Source organism: Chlorocebus sabaeus, chromosome 21, assembly GCF_047675955.1.
Source record: "Chlorocebus sabaeus isolate Y175 chromosome 21, mChlSab1.0.hap1, whole genome shotgun sequence".
Classification (NCBI taxonomy): domain Eukaryota; kingdom Metazoa; phylum Chordata; class Mammalia; order Primates; family Cercopithecidae; genus Chlorocebus; species Chlorocebus sabaeus.
In genome coordinates, this window is record NC_132924.1 from 113,442,678 (window position 1) to 113,458,560 (window position 15,883).

A 15,883-nucleotide genomic window follows, 5' to 3' on the forward strand; every position below is an offset into this window, starting at 1 on the left:
TTTGAGATTGTTGCAGTGCACTGCTCTGCAACATTCTGGCATTATAAACAATGCCAAAATAAAGAACCTTGTAGATGTATCATTTGCATGTGTTTCAGTCTATTCATCTGTGTGAATAATTCCTGGAGGTGGAACTGCTCAGTGTGTGTAGCTGTAATTTTGATAAGATACTGCCTTTTTGATCCCTCCACGAGTTAGTGACTCTGTTAGTCTTTCGATTGTAATGCCTGTCTCTTCAGGTTCTTACAAGTACAACATGTTTTCAAACTTTTGGATTTTTACCAGTCTAATAAGTATATAGTTTTTCTCCCCCCACCTTTTTTTAAAACAACATAGCTTTAATTTGCATTTCCCTGCTAAGTTCTGTAAGAACAAGAGATTTTTGTCTCTTTTGGTCAGTTCTATATTCTAGTTCCAAGAGCACATATGGGGAGTTAAATATTTATTAAATGAATAAGCAGTGAGTAGAATATTTTACATATAGTTACAAGCCATTTCTATATCCTTTCCATAACTATACATTCAAATTCTGTATCTTTCTGTTGTTGGTCTTTTTCGTAAAATTCATGGATGCTCTTTACATATGAGGGGGATTAGCCTTTGTTTTTGGTGTTGTTTTTTTTTTGAGACAGGGTCTTGTTCCATCACCCAGATTAGAGTGCAGTGGTGTGTCCTGGCTCACTGTACCCTCCAGCTCCCAGGCTCTAGCAATCAATCCTCCCATCTCAGCCTCCTGAATAGCAGGAACTACAGGCACACACCCCCACACTCAGCTAATTTTTTAGTTTTTTGTAGATACGAGGTCTTATTATATTGCCCTGGCTGGTCTTGAACTCCTGGGCTCAAGTGATTCTTCTACTTCAGCCTCCCAAAGTGCTGGGATTACAGGTGTGAGCCGCCATGCCTGACCCAGATTAGTCCTTTATCTGTAACATCAGTTGCAAATACTTCCCAACTGGTTATATGTCTTTAGGCTCTCCATAGTGTTTTTGTTATGAATAAATTTTTATATTAAATAATACTGTGGCCATTTAAAACTACGTAGAACTGTGTCTGGATAATTTTTATGTGTTTGAATATATCAGAAATGTGTCTACTTTTAATGAATATATCAAAAGGTTGTCTACTTTTTTTTTTAATTAATTTATTTTTGAATGGAGTCTCACTCTGTCACCCAGGCTGGAGTGAAGTTGTGCGACCTTGGCTCACTGCAACCTCTGCCTCCCGGGTTCAAGTGATTCTCCTGCCTCAGCATCCGGAGTAGCTGGAACTACAGGCATGCACCACCACACCCGGCTAATGTTTGTATTTTTTGAGTAGAGACGGGGTTTCACCATGTTGGCCAAGCTAGTCTCAAACTCCTGACCTCAGGTGATCCACCCACCTTAGCCTCCCAAAGTGCTGGGGTTACAGGTGTGAGCCACCATGCCCGGCCAGAAGTTTGACTACTTTTAATACAAGCCTTGCCCTATCCAGACACAGTTCTGCATAGTTTTAAATGGCCACAGTATTATTTAATATATAAAAAGCAACACACATGTGCAGACACACAGATAGAGAGAGAGAGAGCACGAGAGCTAGAAAACAACACCTACCTCATAACCATACTGAAGAACAGAAGAAGCTAGGCATGCTCCCAAAATGTTGCCCACAGAAGCACAGGCACTCCAGAGACCAAAAACAACTCCTCGTCTAAGATGGAAAACAGTGGGAGACAAAGGACCATGGTCAGAAGAGATACTCTGGGCAGTTTAAAATACAAAACAGCCAAAACAACCAAGGTGCATACTACCAAGACTAAACACGCTATTTAAAAAGTTTTTTAAAATACACTAAAACGGGCCAGGCACAGTGGCTCACGCCTGTAACCCCAGCACTTTGGGAGGCCAAGGCGGGCGGATCACCTGAGGTCAGGAGTTCGAGACCAGCCTGACCAATATGGAGAAAGCCTATCTCTACTAAAAATACAAAATTAGCTGGGCGTGGTGGCACATGCCTGTAGTCCCAGCTACTTGGAAGGCTGAGGCAAGAGAACAGCTTGAACCTGCAAGGCGGAGGTTGCAGTAAGCCGAGATCACGCCACTGCACTCCAGCCTTGGCAACAGAGCAAGACTCTGCCTCCCCCCACCCCCCAAAAAAGCTGTATCCAGAATATAAGGCACTCTCAAAACGCAGTAAAATATGACAACAGACAATGCAACACAATGGTAAAAAGCATGAATCTACAATCATCTCAAAATACAAAGGCTTTGAAAAGTGGGCAAAAGATTTTAATAGATACTTCACACAAAAAAATATGCAAATAAGCACATGAAAAAACACTCAATTGGCCAGGCAAGATGGCTCACGCCTGTAATCCTAGCCTTTAGGAGGCCTGAGGTGGGCAGGTCACTTGAGGTCAGGAGTTTGAGACTAGCCTGACCAACACGGTGAAACCCCGTCTCTATTAAAAATACAAAAATTAGCTGTGCATGGTGGCTGCACACCTATAATCCCAGCTACCTGGGAGGCAGGCAAAAGAATCACTTGAAACCAGGAGGCGGAGGTTGCAGTGAGCCGAGATCACACCACTGTACTCCAGCCTGGGTGACAGGGCGAGACCCTGTTTCAAAAACAAAACAAAGCAAAAATATTTTTAAAAAGATGCTCAAGTCATTAGACATGAGAAAAATGCAAATTAAAGTCACAATGAGATATCATTACACACCTATTAGAATGGCTAAAATCAAAAAACACCAAGCATGCCAAGTGCTGGGAAGGGCACAGAGTAATAAGAATCCTTATGCTGTGCTGATGAGAATGTAAAATGGTACAACTACTTTGGACTGCCAGTGTCTTAAAATGGTAAACGCACCCGGGCGCGGAGGCTCATGCCTGTAATCCCAGAGCTTTGGGAGGCCAAGGCGGGTGAATCACCTGAGGTCAGGAGTTCGAGACCAGTCTAACCAACATGGAGAAACCCTGTCTCTACTAAAAATATAAAAAATTAGCTGGGCATGGCGGCAGGCCCCTGTAATCCCAGCTACTCCGGAGGCTGAGGCAGGAGAATCACTTGAACCCACGAGGCGGAGGTTGTAGTGAGCGAAGATCACACCATTGCACTCCAGCCTGGGCAGTAAGAGCAAAACTCCATCATGGGAAAAAGAAAAAAAAGGGAAATACACACCTAACATATGATCCAGCCATTCTACTCCTAGGTATTTACCCAAGAGAAATGAAAGCATATGTCCACACATGGATTTGTACACAAATGTTCCCAGGAGCTTTATTTGTAATAGCCCAAAACTGAAAACAACCCAAATGTTCATCCACAGGTGAATGAATAAACATGAATAAATTTCTAATTATGCTGAATAAAAGAAGACACAAAGGCTGGGTATGGTGGCTCATGCCTGTATTCCGAGCACTTTGGGAGGCAAGGCAGAATAGCTGAGACCAGGAGCTTGAGACCAGCCTGGGCAACACAGACCCTTTCTTTACAGGAAAAAAAAAAAGAGTACATACTGTATGAATCCATTTATATATAAAATTATAGCTGGGCGTGGTGGCTCACACCTGTAATCCCAGCACTTTAGGAGGCTGAGGAGGGCGAAATCACCTGAGGTCAGGAGTTTGAGACCAGCCTGACCAACGTGGAGAAACCCTGTCTCTACCAAAAATGTAAAACTAGCCAAGCGTGGGGGTGCATGCCTGTAATCCCAGCTACTCAGGAGGCTACAGCCGGAAAATTGCTTGAACCTGGGAGGTGGAGGTTGTGGTGAGTTGAGATCGCACTATTGCGCTGGGCAACAAGAGCAAAACTCCATCTCAAAAAAAAAAAAAAAATTAGCTGAACGTGGTGTTACACACCTGTAGTCCCAGCTACTCAGGAGACTGAGGCAGGAGAATCACTTGAACCCGGGAGGCAGAGGTTGCAGTGAGCGGAGATTGCCCCACTACACTCCAGTCTAGTGACAGAACAAGACTCTGTCTCAAAAAAAAAAAAAAGAAAAAAAAGCTACTTGAAGGTTTAGGGGAAAAAAGTACCCCACTTGATCAAGCCCCAAAGTCTGGCGTTCTTCATCTGAATCTAATTACAGCCCTTGTTACATGACCTTGGGCAGGTCACATGAATAACCTTTGACCTCAATTTCCTTATCTTTAATATAAAAAGGTTAAATAAGATCACTCTCAAAAATGGGCAGGGAAGGCAAAACCCAAAGGAAGATACACGACGGACAGCAAATGAGATTTTTATGTTCTCTAAAGAAATGATGAGTAAAATAAAAAATTGAGACCTCCTGACTTGGCCCACACTCAGAATCTGCCCACAGCCCAAAGAGTAGTAGGAATGTGTCTCCTGGGCTGGATCACTTCTAAAGCCCACACCATTTCCAACGCACACTGACGTGAAACTCTCTCTCCCTGAACTCCTCTGACTTGCTAATGAAAGATGTGGGTGATATCTAAGGCATCAAAGTAACTGACTTTGACAAATCTGAAAAATTCATCATGGAAACCACCTAAACAGAGAAATCAGAGAGGAAAGAAGTGGCATACCCGGCTTTCCCAAACCAGTTGCCCATAATAGCAACCACACAGGGCCAACCAGTGGACTGCAGCAGGCCGTTCACAATCCACAGGCAGCAGTACAGCCATTTGTTGTAGAAACGCAGCCATTCTGTGAGCGTGCCAAAGACAAACACCTTGAAGAGGGGGAAACAAAAGGAATATGTAACAGCCACACTGAAACTTTCAGGGGATGCCACTCCACCCACTTGCTTCAGAGTAGAGACCACGTGAAGGATACACTCACACAGCCAGTGCCTGTAAGTCATGTGGCTGGCATCACAGGGGTCCTGCTCAGAACCACAGTGAGGAGGCAGCCGCCCAATCACTGCCCACCAGAGCGGAGGTGATGTCAAAGACACAAAGTCATTAAGCTATCAGCGCTCCAACTGACATCTTCCAAGACTAAAAAGTGAATTCCTCGTTTGACATCTATTTCCATCTCCTCACCCTCAGACTGTGCATGTGGAGGGAACAGCAACCTCCAGAGGGTTGCTGTGAGGATGGAATGAGCCCAGGGAGGCCACCTTCCCCGGAACAGTGCCAGGCGCCGCTCTAGGCAGAGGCACGGGGTGAGTGCCAGCCACTGTTATGGCTGCAGCTCCTGAGTTAATCAACGAAAGCGAAACCTATCGAACTTGTGATCTGCTGAATCATTTAGCAGCTTTCATCAAGCCGCTGCTTTTTTCCAGGCATTTTGCTCAAGTGGACATTTTATCTACAGTCAAACTCTATTTTGAGAATACTCTGCATGATTAAAAAAGTAGCATGTATAATACTGTCTGGTTCCAGTTATAAGACATTCTAGAATAAGCAAAACTGTACACAGAAAAATGATCGGGGGTTGCCAGGGGCTGGAGAAAGGAGGGGCAGTCACAAAACTACTTATTTGTTGAAAGTCTGAACAATATGCTTAAAAAGGGCAAGTTTATGTACAAACTGCAGTTTTTAAAAAATATATAAAAAGCAAAAAAGTCTGTACACAGGTTTTAAAATAATATGTTTATATGTGTGGGTGAGCAACTCATAAAAAATAAAGTGCTTCCATCTCTAAAATTTCAAGGGGAAAAAAAGGTTTTACTTACACTCAAATGACAAACACTGAAAAACAATAGTAGGCCAAATGCAGGGACTTGTCCCTCTAATTCCAGTGTTTGGGGAGGCAAAGGAGGGAGGATCACTTAAGGCCAGGAGTTCAAGGATCAACCTGGGCAATATAGTGAGACTCCATGACTAAAAAATTTAAAAATTGCTGAGCATGACAGTACACACCTACAGTCCCAGCTACTCAGGAGGCTAAAGTGGGAGGACTGCTCAAGCTTGGGAGTTCAAGGCTCCGGGATCACACCGCTGCACTCCAGCCTGGGCAGCTAACTGAGACCTTATCTCTAAAAAAAAATAATAATCATAATAAATTACGGTCTAACTAAACTCCATGGTTTCATTTAATCAACAAAAATTCCTGACTAGAAGCTAGTAAACAATGACAATTAGTCAGATATAGAGGCCGGGCACGGTGGCTCACGCCTGTAATCCCAGCACTTTGGGAGGCTGGGGCAGGTAGATCACCTGAGGTCAGGAGTTTGAGACCAGCCTGGCCAACATGGTGAAACCCACACTCTACTAAAAATACAAAAATTAGCCAGGCATGGTGGTGCACACCTGTAGTCCCAGCTACTCAGGAGGCTGAGTCAGGAGAATGGCTTGAATCCGGGAAGTGGAGGTTGCAGTGAGCCAAGATCATGCCACTGCACTCTGGACTGGGTGACACAGCAAGACTCCGTTTCAAAAAAAAAAAAAAAGAAAAGATTAGTCAGATATGGATCCTCCCCTACACAGCACTTGTTTCAAACCCCTCACATACAGAAACTCGCGGTCCTCACTGCCAGCCAGGGAGAGGTAATATGCGTATCTCCCTCTGAAGCTCACAGAAATCATAAGCTAGGAAACCACAGAAGAGAGACAGAAACCCAGGCTGTCCTGGTAAAGGGAATCTGTGATTTTAACCACTCCACGCCCACCCTAAGGGAAAGCAAGACTGAAACAGAAACAACCAAGCTAAGCAGCAGACTGTTTCAAGTGCCTACAAAGAAACCGGCACGGGAGCTCAGAAGAGAGACTGGCATTCTCAAAGAGGTGTCATTTGGCCAATGCTTGAAGGAGACTGTGAGTCGGACTACGGAGAGCTGAATAGGGGACCATCTGAGGCAGGCAGAACAGCAGGAACAAAAGCACCGAGATAGAAAGGAGCAGGATGGGGCTGGGCACGGTGGCTCACACCTGTAATTCCAGCACTTTGGGAGGCCTAGGTGGGCGGATCACCTGAGGTCGGGAGTTCGAGACCAGCCTGATCAACATGGAGAAACCCTGTCTCTACTAAAAATAAATAAATCAGTCAGGTGTGGTGGCATATGCTTGTAATCCCAGCTACTCGGGAGGCTGAGGCACGAGAATTGCTTGAACCCAGGAGGTGGAGGCTGTGGTGAGGCAAGATCGCACCATTCCATTCCAGCCTGGGCAGCAAGAGCGAAACTCCATCTCAAAAATGAAAATAAAAAAAAGAAAGGAGCAGGATGTTAGTGGCCTTGAAAGCAGTCCAGCTTGGCTGGAGCAAAGGGATGAAGCAGAGTGACAAATACCATGGGAAGGCAGGCTGGAGCCAGGGTCTAGCAAATGCCAGGCCATTTATTCAGACTACTGATTAACTCTGCTGGTGCCTGAGGGACAACAAAGGGACCTGATTAGAATCTTACCCTAAAAAGACTCATCTGGCCAGGCACGGTGGCTCACGCCTGTAATCCCAGCACTTTGGGAGGCCGAGGCAGGAGGATCACTTGAGGTCAGAGATGAGCTTAGCCAACATAGTGAAACCCCATCTCTACTAAAAATACAAAAATCACCCGGGCGTGGTGACTTGCATCTATAGTCCCAGTAATTCAGGAGAATCATTTGAACCCAAGAGGCAGTGGTTGCAGTGAGCTGAGATCGCACCACTGCACTCCAGCCTGGGGTAACCGAGCAAGACTCTGTCTCAGGAAAAAAAAAGACTCATCTAAGTGAAAAGGAAAATGAGGGATTCGAACACTGAGGATTAATCTTACTATTCTATTCTACAGAGAAGTAGGGGGATTCCTTGGATTCTAAAATACCTGACCAAAATAATAATAAGACCTTTTCAACTTACCACGAATGCAGAAGAGCACATGCCGAAAGACAGAACCCACCGCAAATTCAACCGATCCCCAACGATGCCACTGATGAAAAGGCCCTGAAAATAAAGCATATTCTTTTACAGATCTCAATAATAACACAGTATGAAAAAGTAATATGTACTGCAAAGCAAATGAGACAAACGCAGACATTATTTAAAATTAACCCTTATTCACATGCCTAGGCTAGCTGTCTACAGGAGTTTCACAAACGTTTCATGAAATGGCAGTGGGCTGGATAACAAGGTCAGTGATGAAGTGAAAACAAAAAAGTTATGAAAATAGAAGGAAAAAATATTAAAAAAAAAAAAAAAAGGAAATGGCAGTGGGCTTCTGCATACTCTACCACAAACACACCAAAATTCAGGGCAAACTTTGGTTTTACTTGGTTCCCTAACTGGAAAAAAATAAATAAGAATGACTCTAATGAAACAAGCACACAAATATATTCCATTTTCTAGACTAGATTAATTCCTGCCCATCAGTGATAAGCTCTCCCAAAGGGATTCCTCTTAGCCATCTGCACTCTGGGTTAACATGTGTTACCACACGCCCTGCAGTTTCAGTTCCAAACTTGTAAAAAGTGGAATAGAAGGTTCCAGGGCACACTAGCTGCCTGTTGAATCTGACCCTTGGGTTTCATGACATCCCAAGGCAGGGAGAGCAGGAAGGCAGAGACAATAATTAGTTAGAGACAGGTTCTGCCTTCTACTCTCCTCCCACTGAGGGGCAGGAATTAAAATGTTGAGATCATGGCAGGAAGTGAGACTGAAGACCTTAAGGGCAGCAGACTTTAGGTTTCTTCCATAAATATTTAAAATGTCTTGACTTAAAACCTAAATTCAGTTAGGACCAGGTGTTTCTGATAAATTGAGTATCTCTACATCATTAGAAAAACTTGGCTGGGCGTGGTGTCTCACGCCCCCGTAATCCTAGCACTTTGGGAGAGGGGAGAATTGCTTGAGGCCAATAGTTCAAGACCAAACTGGCCAACAGAGCAAGAACCCATCTCTAAAAAAAAAAACACGACCAAGTGCAGTAGCTCACACCTGTAAACCCAGCACTTTGGGAGGCCGAGGTGGGTGGATCACCTGAGGTGAAGAGTTCAAGACCAGCCTGACTGACATGGTGAAACCCTGTCTCTACTTAAAATAGAAAAATTAGCCATGCACGGTGGCACGTGCCTGTAATCCCAGCTACTCGGGAGGCTGAGGCAGGAGAATCACTTGAACCCAGGAGCCGGAGCTTGCAGTGAGCCAAGATCGCGCCACTACACTCCAGCCTGGGCGACAGAGTGAGACTCCATCTCAAAAAAAAAAAAAAAGAGAAGATAAAATTTAAATATGAATGTTTCTCCCTCATTATCATCAAGCTTCCTTATTCTTAGAGAACCATGTCAGCCTTAAAGTAGATTCTATGTTGTCTAGCTGCCCCTCACATGGACTTATGCTACACAGAACAAAAGGGACGAAGAAAATCTCAATTCTGCTTCAGATGACCTAACAATACATGCTTTTATTTTTGAGATAGAGTCTCACTCTGTCGTCCAGGCTGAAATGCAATGGTGCGATCTTGGCTCACTGCAGCCTCTGCCTCCTAGGTTCGAGCGATTCTCCTGCCTCAGCCTCCGGAGTAGCTGGGACTACAAATATGCACCACCATGCCTCGCTAATTTTTGTATTTTTAGTAGAGATGGGGTTTCACCATGTTGGCCAGACTGGTCTCGAACTCCTGACCTCAGGTGATCTGCCCACCTCAGCCTCCCAAAGTGCTGGGTGGGATTACAGGCGTGAGCCACCGTGCCCCGCCAGAATCAATACATTCTGTTTTGCTGCAGAAAGCAAACTGACCCTAAGTTACAGAAGGAAGTACAGCTCAAGATAAAAAACCATGACCATTGATTTTTCATGGCACTGATCTTTTATGTCCTAAATCTATTCCTCTAGATGACTCTATAGATGAGGAAACTAAATACCAAAAAAGGTTAAGTTCTACTTTGCAACCAAGTTTAACACAGCTAGTTAATCATGGCAGAGCTGGCCTTTCCAGTAGACTGCACTGCCTCTGAAAATGGTCCCTGAAGGAAATGAGTGGCTCAAAGAGAAGCAAGCACCCTGTCACCAGCTCTAGCCAAAGCCCAGTGCCCCTATCTGGGGATTTTATACAGACTAAATGAATGACCAAAGAACCATTCCAACTGTTTCTCTGTTTCCTCTTTGAAGAAAAGATACTCTTCATAATTAAACAAATAGGCTGGGCGCGGTGGCTCATGCCTGTAATCCCACCCAGAACTTTGGGAGGTTGAGGCGGGTGGATAATTTGAGGTCAGGAGTTCGAGACCAGCCTGACCAACATGGTAAAACCCTATCTCTACTAAAAATACAAAAAAAATTAGCAGGGCATGGTGGCACATGCCTGCAGTCCCAGCTACTCGAGAGGCTGAGGCAGAAGAATTGCTTGAACCCAGGGGGCGGAGGCTGCAGTGAGCTGAGATTGCGCTACTACACTCCAGCCTGGGCAACAGAGCGAGACTCCGTCTCAAAAAAAAAAAAAAATATATATATATATATATATATACACACACACACACACACACAATATACACACACACACATACACACACACATATAGGCCAGGTGTGGTAGCTCATGCCTGTAATCCCAGCACTTTGGAAGGCAGAGGTGGGCGGATCAACTGAGGACAGGAGCTCGAGACCAGCCTGGCCAACATGGTGAAACCCCGTCTCTACTAAAAATACAAAAATTAGCCAGGCATGGTGGCATGCACTTGTAATCCCAATTACCCAGAAGGCTGAGGCAGGAGAATTGCTGGAACCCAAGAGGCAGAGGCTACAGTGAGCTGAGATCACGCCACTGCACTCCAGCCTGGGTGACAGAGCAAGTCTGCATCTCAAAAAAGAAATAATAAATAAAATTAAATAAATAAATAAATAAATAAAAATTAACCAAATAAACATTTAGAAACTACTTCAGGACTTTTACCCAGTATTTCACATTGCCTGAATATTGAGAATTAAAAGGCGTTTTTAATAAGGCACACTTAGAGACAGAAATAAGGCACACTTAAAGACAGCATCTTATATGCTGGGGACAAAAGGTCCACGTTCCAGCTGCTGCCACCGTCGGCTCCAGAACTCTAATGTGGGAGCCACCACAGCCATTCCTACAGCAAGCCAGAGATGCCAGCTGCCTAACCTTATGCTGAATTACTCCTCACCACCGTGGAATGTCTCCCAGGATGCTACCTCTCCAGGATCCGGCCTTCCTTTTTTTTTTTTTGAGATGGAATCTCATATATTTTTTTTTTTTTTTTTTTTTTTTGAGACGGAGTCTCGTCGCTCTGTCCCCCAGGCTGGAGTGCGGTGGCCGGATCTCAGCTCACTGCAAGCTCTGCCTCCCGGGTTCACGCCATTCACCTGCCTCAGCCTCCTGAGTAGCTGGGACTACAGGCGCCCGCCACCGCGCCCGGCTAATTTTTGTATTTTTTTTAGTAGAGACGGGGTTTCACCGTGTTAGCCAGGATGGTCTCGATCTCCTGACCTCGTGATCCGCCCGTCTCGGCCTCCCAAAGTGCTGGGATTACAGGCTTGAGCCACCGCGCCCGGCCGGAATCTCATTTTGCCATCCAGGCTGGAGCGCAGTGGCACAATCTCGGCTCACTGCAACCTCCTCTTCCTGGGTTCAAGCAATTCTCCTGCCTCATCCTCCCAAGTAGCTGGGACTACAGGCACCCATATCTGGCTAATTTTTGTATTTTTATTGGAAACGAGGTTTCTTCATGTTGGCCAGGATAGTCTCAAACTCCTGACTCCAAGTTATCCACCGGCCTCGGCCTCCCAAAGTGCTAGGATTACAGGCGTGAGCCACCACACCCAGCCCCACCTTCCTTACCACTCCATCCCCGCCACCTGGCCCATTCCTCACCCACCTCTGAGGACTGGAAGCCCTAGGGTTTAGGCTTCACACCTCTTTCCTGCCCTGGCCTGTTCCCTTGATCAATTCATGCAGCTTCACAGTTTTGATCTATAAATCATCTAAAAGGGAAGGCGCGATGGCTCATGCCTGTAATCCCAGCACTTGGGAGGCCAAGGCAGGCAGATCGCCTGAGGTCAGAAGTTCGAGATCAGCCTGACCAACATCTCTACTAAAAAAATACAAAATTAGCCAGGCGTGGTGGTGGGTGCCTGTAATCCCAGCTACTCGGGAGGCTGAGGCAGGAGAATTGCTTGAACCCGGGAGGCGGAGGTTGCAGGGAGCCGAGATCGTGCCATTGCACTCCAGCCTGGGTGACAAGAGCAAAACTCTGTCTCAAAAATAAAAAATAATAAAAATAATAAAGGCCAAGGATGTGTATCTTCAGCCTGAACCTACACCTTGAACTCCGACTCAATGCCCAAGTGCCTGCTCTTCATCATCTGGGCAGTAGTGGTCAAATGTAATGCATCCAAAAGCGAGTCCTCAAATCTTTCTATCTCCCCAGTTTCCCCTCCGCCATGACACTTCCACCCTGGAGGTGTTCTTCACACATTTCTCTTACAGTCCACATTCAAGGGGGAAAAAATATTGGCTTTACCTCCAACACACTACTAAAATCTACTTTCCCGCAACCTCTGTTACTGCTATGCTGGACCCAAGCCACCATCATCCTTCACCTCCAAAGAACTCAGCTCCCAGAGCAAGTGCGCCTGTCCAAACCTAAGTCAGGTCCTGCTGCTGCTCTGCACAAAACCTTCCAGCAGCTCCCATCGCACTCAAGGTTAAAGCCAAAGCCCCTACAAAGGCACCAAAACCCTACAGATCTGAGCCCCGCCACATCTCTGGCCTCACTTCTTACAGCTCTGATCCAAGCACACCGACCTCACTCACCTGCTTGGGTCTTCACTCAAATGCCCGCTGCCTCCTGAAGTCTCCCAGCTATGCTACTTAAAATTACAACCTCACTCAGGCCCCTTTAGTCCCCCTTCTCTGCTTTATTTTCCTTCATTGCACTTATCACCTTCAAATGTACTCTACAATTTATTTATAGCATTTGGTGACTGTCTCCCCAAGCTCCCCGCCGAAGAACACAGGCTCCATAAAGGCAGGGCACTTTTGCGTTGTTCAGGATAAATTCCCATTGACATGTGCTACATAAGCAATAAATATCTGTTGAATGAATTAATAAATGAATGGGAAGAATAAAAAATATAAACTTCAGAAATACTGAACTCTGCCTCGGTCAGCAAATTCAAAATCCTGTACACATTTCGTAAGGCTCAGCGTTGTTTCCTTTTACATTTTTCTTTACCTTTAAACCCTAGAGTTCTAAAACTTACCACAGCATAGGAGAAGAGGAAAATGGTATCCAGTGTTCCGAGGAAAAGAGTCGCTTTCTCTGCATTGGGGAACAAATGGTTGCTGCTCCAGATCTGCAGTAAGACAGCAGGAATGGGTCAGTCCCTGTGGAATCTGCTAGGCCTTTCTGTTTCCCAAAGCCCCTTCACAAACACTTCCAAAACACCAGTAATGCTCAAGACCAACTTTTACTTCAAATGCATTCAGAAATGACTAGTATAGCCGGGCGCGGTGACTCACACCTGTAATCCCAGCACTTTGGGAGGCCGAGGCAGGCAGATCACCTGAGGTCAGGAGTTCGAGACCAGCCTAACCAACATGGAGAAAGGCCATCTCTACTAAAAATACAAAATTAGTTGGGCGTGGTGGCACATGCCTGTAATCCCAGCTACTTGGGAGGCTGAAGCACAAGAATTGCTTGAACCCAGGAGGCGGAGGTTGTGGTGAGCAGAGATCGCACCATTGCACTCCAGCCTGGACAACAAGAGCAAAACTCCGTCTCAAAAAAAAAAAAAAAAAAAGGAAAGAAATAACTAGTATTTTTTTTTTGCTTTTATTATTTTTAATTGACACACAATAATTGTACATATTAAGGGAGTACAGTGTGATATTTCAACATATATCCAACATGTAATGATCAAATCAGGGCAATTAACCTATCACCTCAAACATGTATCATTAGAATGCCCACACACTAGTGACTAAGTCAATTAAGTGAGAAAGTGGGGCAGGAAGTTTAAAAGCAGACATTTATAAAAAATAAATTCTGATTATAATCTTTTTGTTTGGCAGAATTCAATATGAATCAGTTAGAAATTATGCCTACCATCTAGGGCCATACCACCCTGAAAGCATGCAATCTCATCTGATACAGCAAGTTAAGTGGGGTCAGGCCTGGTTACTAGTTGGATGGGAGAAATTAAGTCTAACTCCATCTAAGGAAACATTTTACAATATTCTTCAAAAATAATTTCCTACTGATCAGTGGTTGCCTAGGGCTGAGGGAAGCAAGAAGGGCTGACTAACAAGGGGTAAAGAGAATCTAGGGGGTGATGTTCTATATCTTGGAATAGTTACCACACTATACGTGTTTATCAAAAACTGTAGAACTGTATACTAAAAAGGTCGTTAAAAATCACATCTTGATTTTTAAAATGAAAAAGAGTGTCCTTCATTAACTTACTTCAATCAAATCACAATGTCTTGCCAACTTTATTATCTTTCTAGTCTGGTACTCAGAAAACTTATAATCCCAACTCTATGCTTAAGAATTTGTTGTGCTACAGGAGAATGGCGTGAACCCGGGAGGCAGAGCTTACAGTGGGCCGAGATCATGCCACTGCACTCCAGCCCGGGCGACAGAGCGAGAGTCCGTCTCCAAAAAAAAAAAAAAAAAAAACACAAAGAATTTGTTGCCCTAGAGAGGCCACTTATCCCAGTACTTCTCAGCTTCTTCATAGGCACACATAGAAAACGATCTTTGTACAACACACTGGGGTAAACTGAAGATGATGTTCAAGGTCAGAGCTGATTGGCCTGGGAATATCCACCAGTCTAAAATCAGGAGGAGACTATCCCAAGCCCCACTTAGCAACCCCAGGAGCTTAGGGGAGATCGCATCTCACCTACAACCCATTCACGACAAAACAGCTGAGCAGCCCTCAGAGTACCTCAGTGGCCAGTCTGTAGAACCACAAAACGAGTTAAGTTCTATTTTTATTTATTTATTTATTTTTTTGAGATGGAGTCTCACTCCATTGCCCAGGCTGGAGGGCAGTGGCGCGATCTTGGCTCACTGCAACCTCTACCTTCTGGGTGCAAGGGATTCTCCTGCCTCAGCCTCCCTCAGCTAGGATTACAGGCACGTGCCACCATGCCCAGATGGTTTTTGTATTTTTAGTAGAGATGGGGTTTTGCCATGTTGGCCATGCTGGTCTTGAAATCCCGACCTCAAGTGATTTGCCCGCCTCCACCTCCCAAAGTGCCGAGATTACAGGCATGAACCACCGCACCCAGCCGAGAGCTAGGCTCTTTCTAACTGCAAAATGCCATGTATGATTCTGCAGGATGTTTATATTCTTCAGCTGTGTTGAAATGAATCCAGCTTTTTAAATTCCTTTAGGATAAGAACCAAGTCTTACACATATTTATAAGGGTCTAACAGTGAAAAGAACCCATGGTTATTTTGTCAGTATCTTTTGTAATGAATTAAATAATGTCCATTCATTTTCATTTTAAAGAAAGATGAGCAGGATATACGAAACCAGGCCATGAGAGGAATCACTGAAGGAAATGGAAATACAAATTTATGCTGAAAAAGAGAGACACAGGGGATTTGTGAAAAGTTATCCTCAACTTTATGAAGGGCCAGCAGTGGAAAAAGGATCTGAGTTAGTTTACAGAACTTTCAAAAATGTAATGGGCTGCTTCACGGTGTAGTGAATTTCCCCCACAATAGACATCCCTGAGGGAAACGGGAAGGTAATTTCTCAAAGATACAGAAGGGGTTCTTCCACTGGATGGGAGATGGACCAGATCACAGCCCTCCAACTGTGGTCCATGGAACTCGGGTAGACGGAGAGGCCTCCAGAGCCTTCCTCCAAGGGGGTCTGCAAGGTCAAAATTATTTGCACCACATTAAAATGTGATGTCCTTTCGACTTTGTTCCCTATTGCACTGGAGAGAAACTGCCCCACCTTAGCATAAACCAAGGCAGTAATGCCAGACAGCACTAGTAATCACCATATTGCTCACTGTAACATCCTCACAATA

General features: G+C 44.9%; 1 protein-coding gene across 6 annotated transcripts in view; it reads right to left on the reverse strand.

Moving 5' to 3' along the window:
* Positions 1-15,883, reverse strand: part of SLC37A3 (solute carrier family 37 member 3) — a 62,438-nt gene that overhangs the window by 20,307 nt on the left and 26,248 nt on the right. For 4 of the 6 annotated variants that reach the window (XM_037991160.2, XM_037991162.2, XM_037991161.2 and 1 more), the window contains exons 4-7: positions 13,093-13,185; positions 7,733-7,816; positions 4,540-4,685; positions 1,596-1,692 (exon numbers count right to left, since the gene is read on the reverse strand). In XM_037991160.2, coding sequence (XP_037847088.2) covers positions 1,596-1,692; positions 4,540-4,685; positions 7,733-7,816; positions 13,093-13,185 — 420 coding nt within the window. The remainder of the gene's footprint in view (positions 1-1,595; positions 1,693-4,539; positions 4,686-7,732; positions 7,817-13,092; positions 13,186-15,883) is intronic. The other 2 variants (XM_037991163.2, XM_037991164.2) reach the window with 1 other exon arrangement.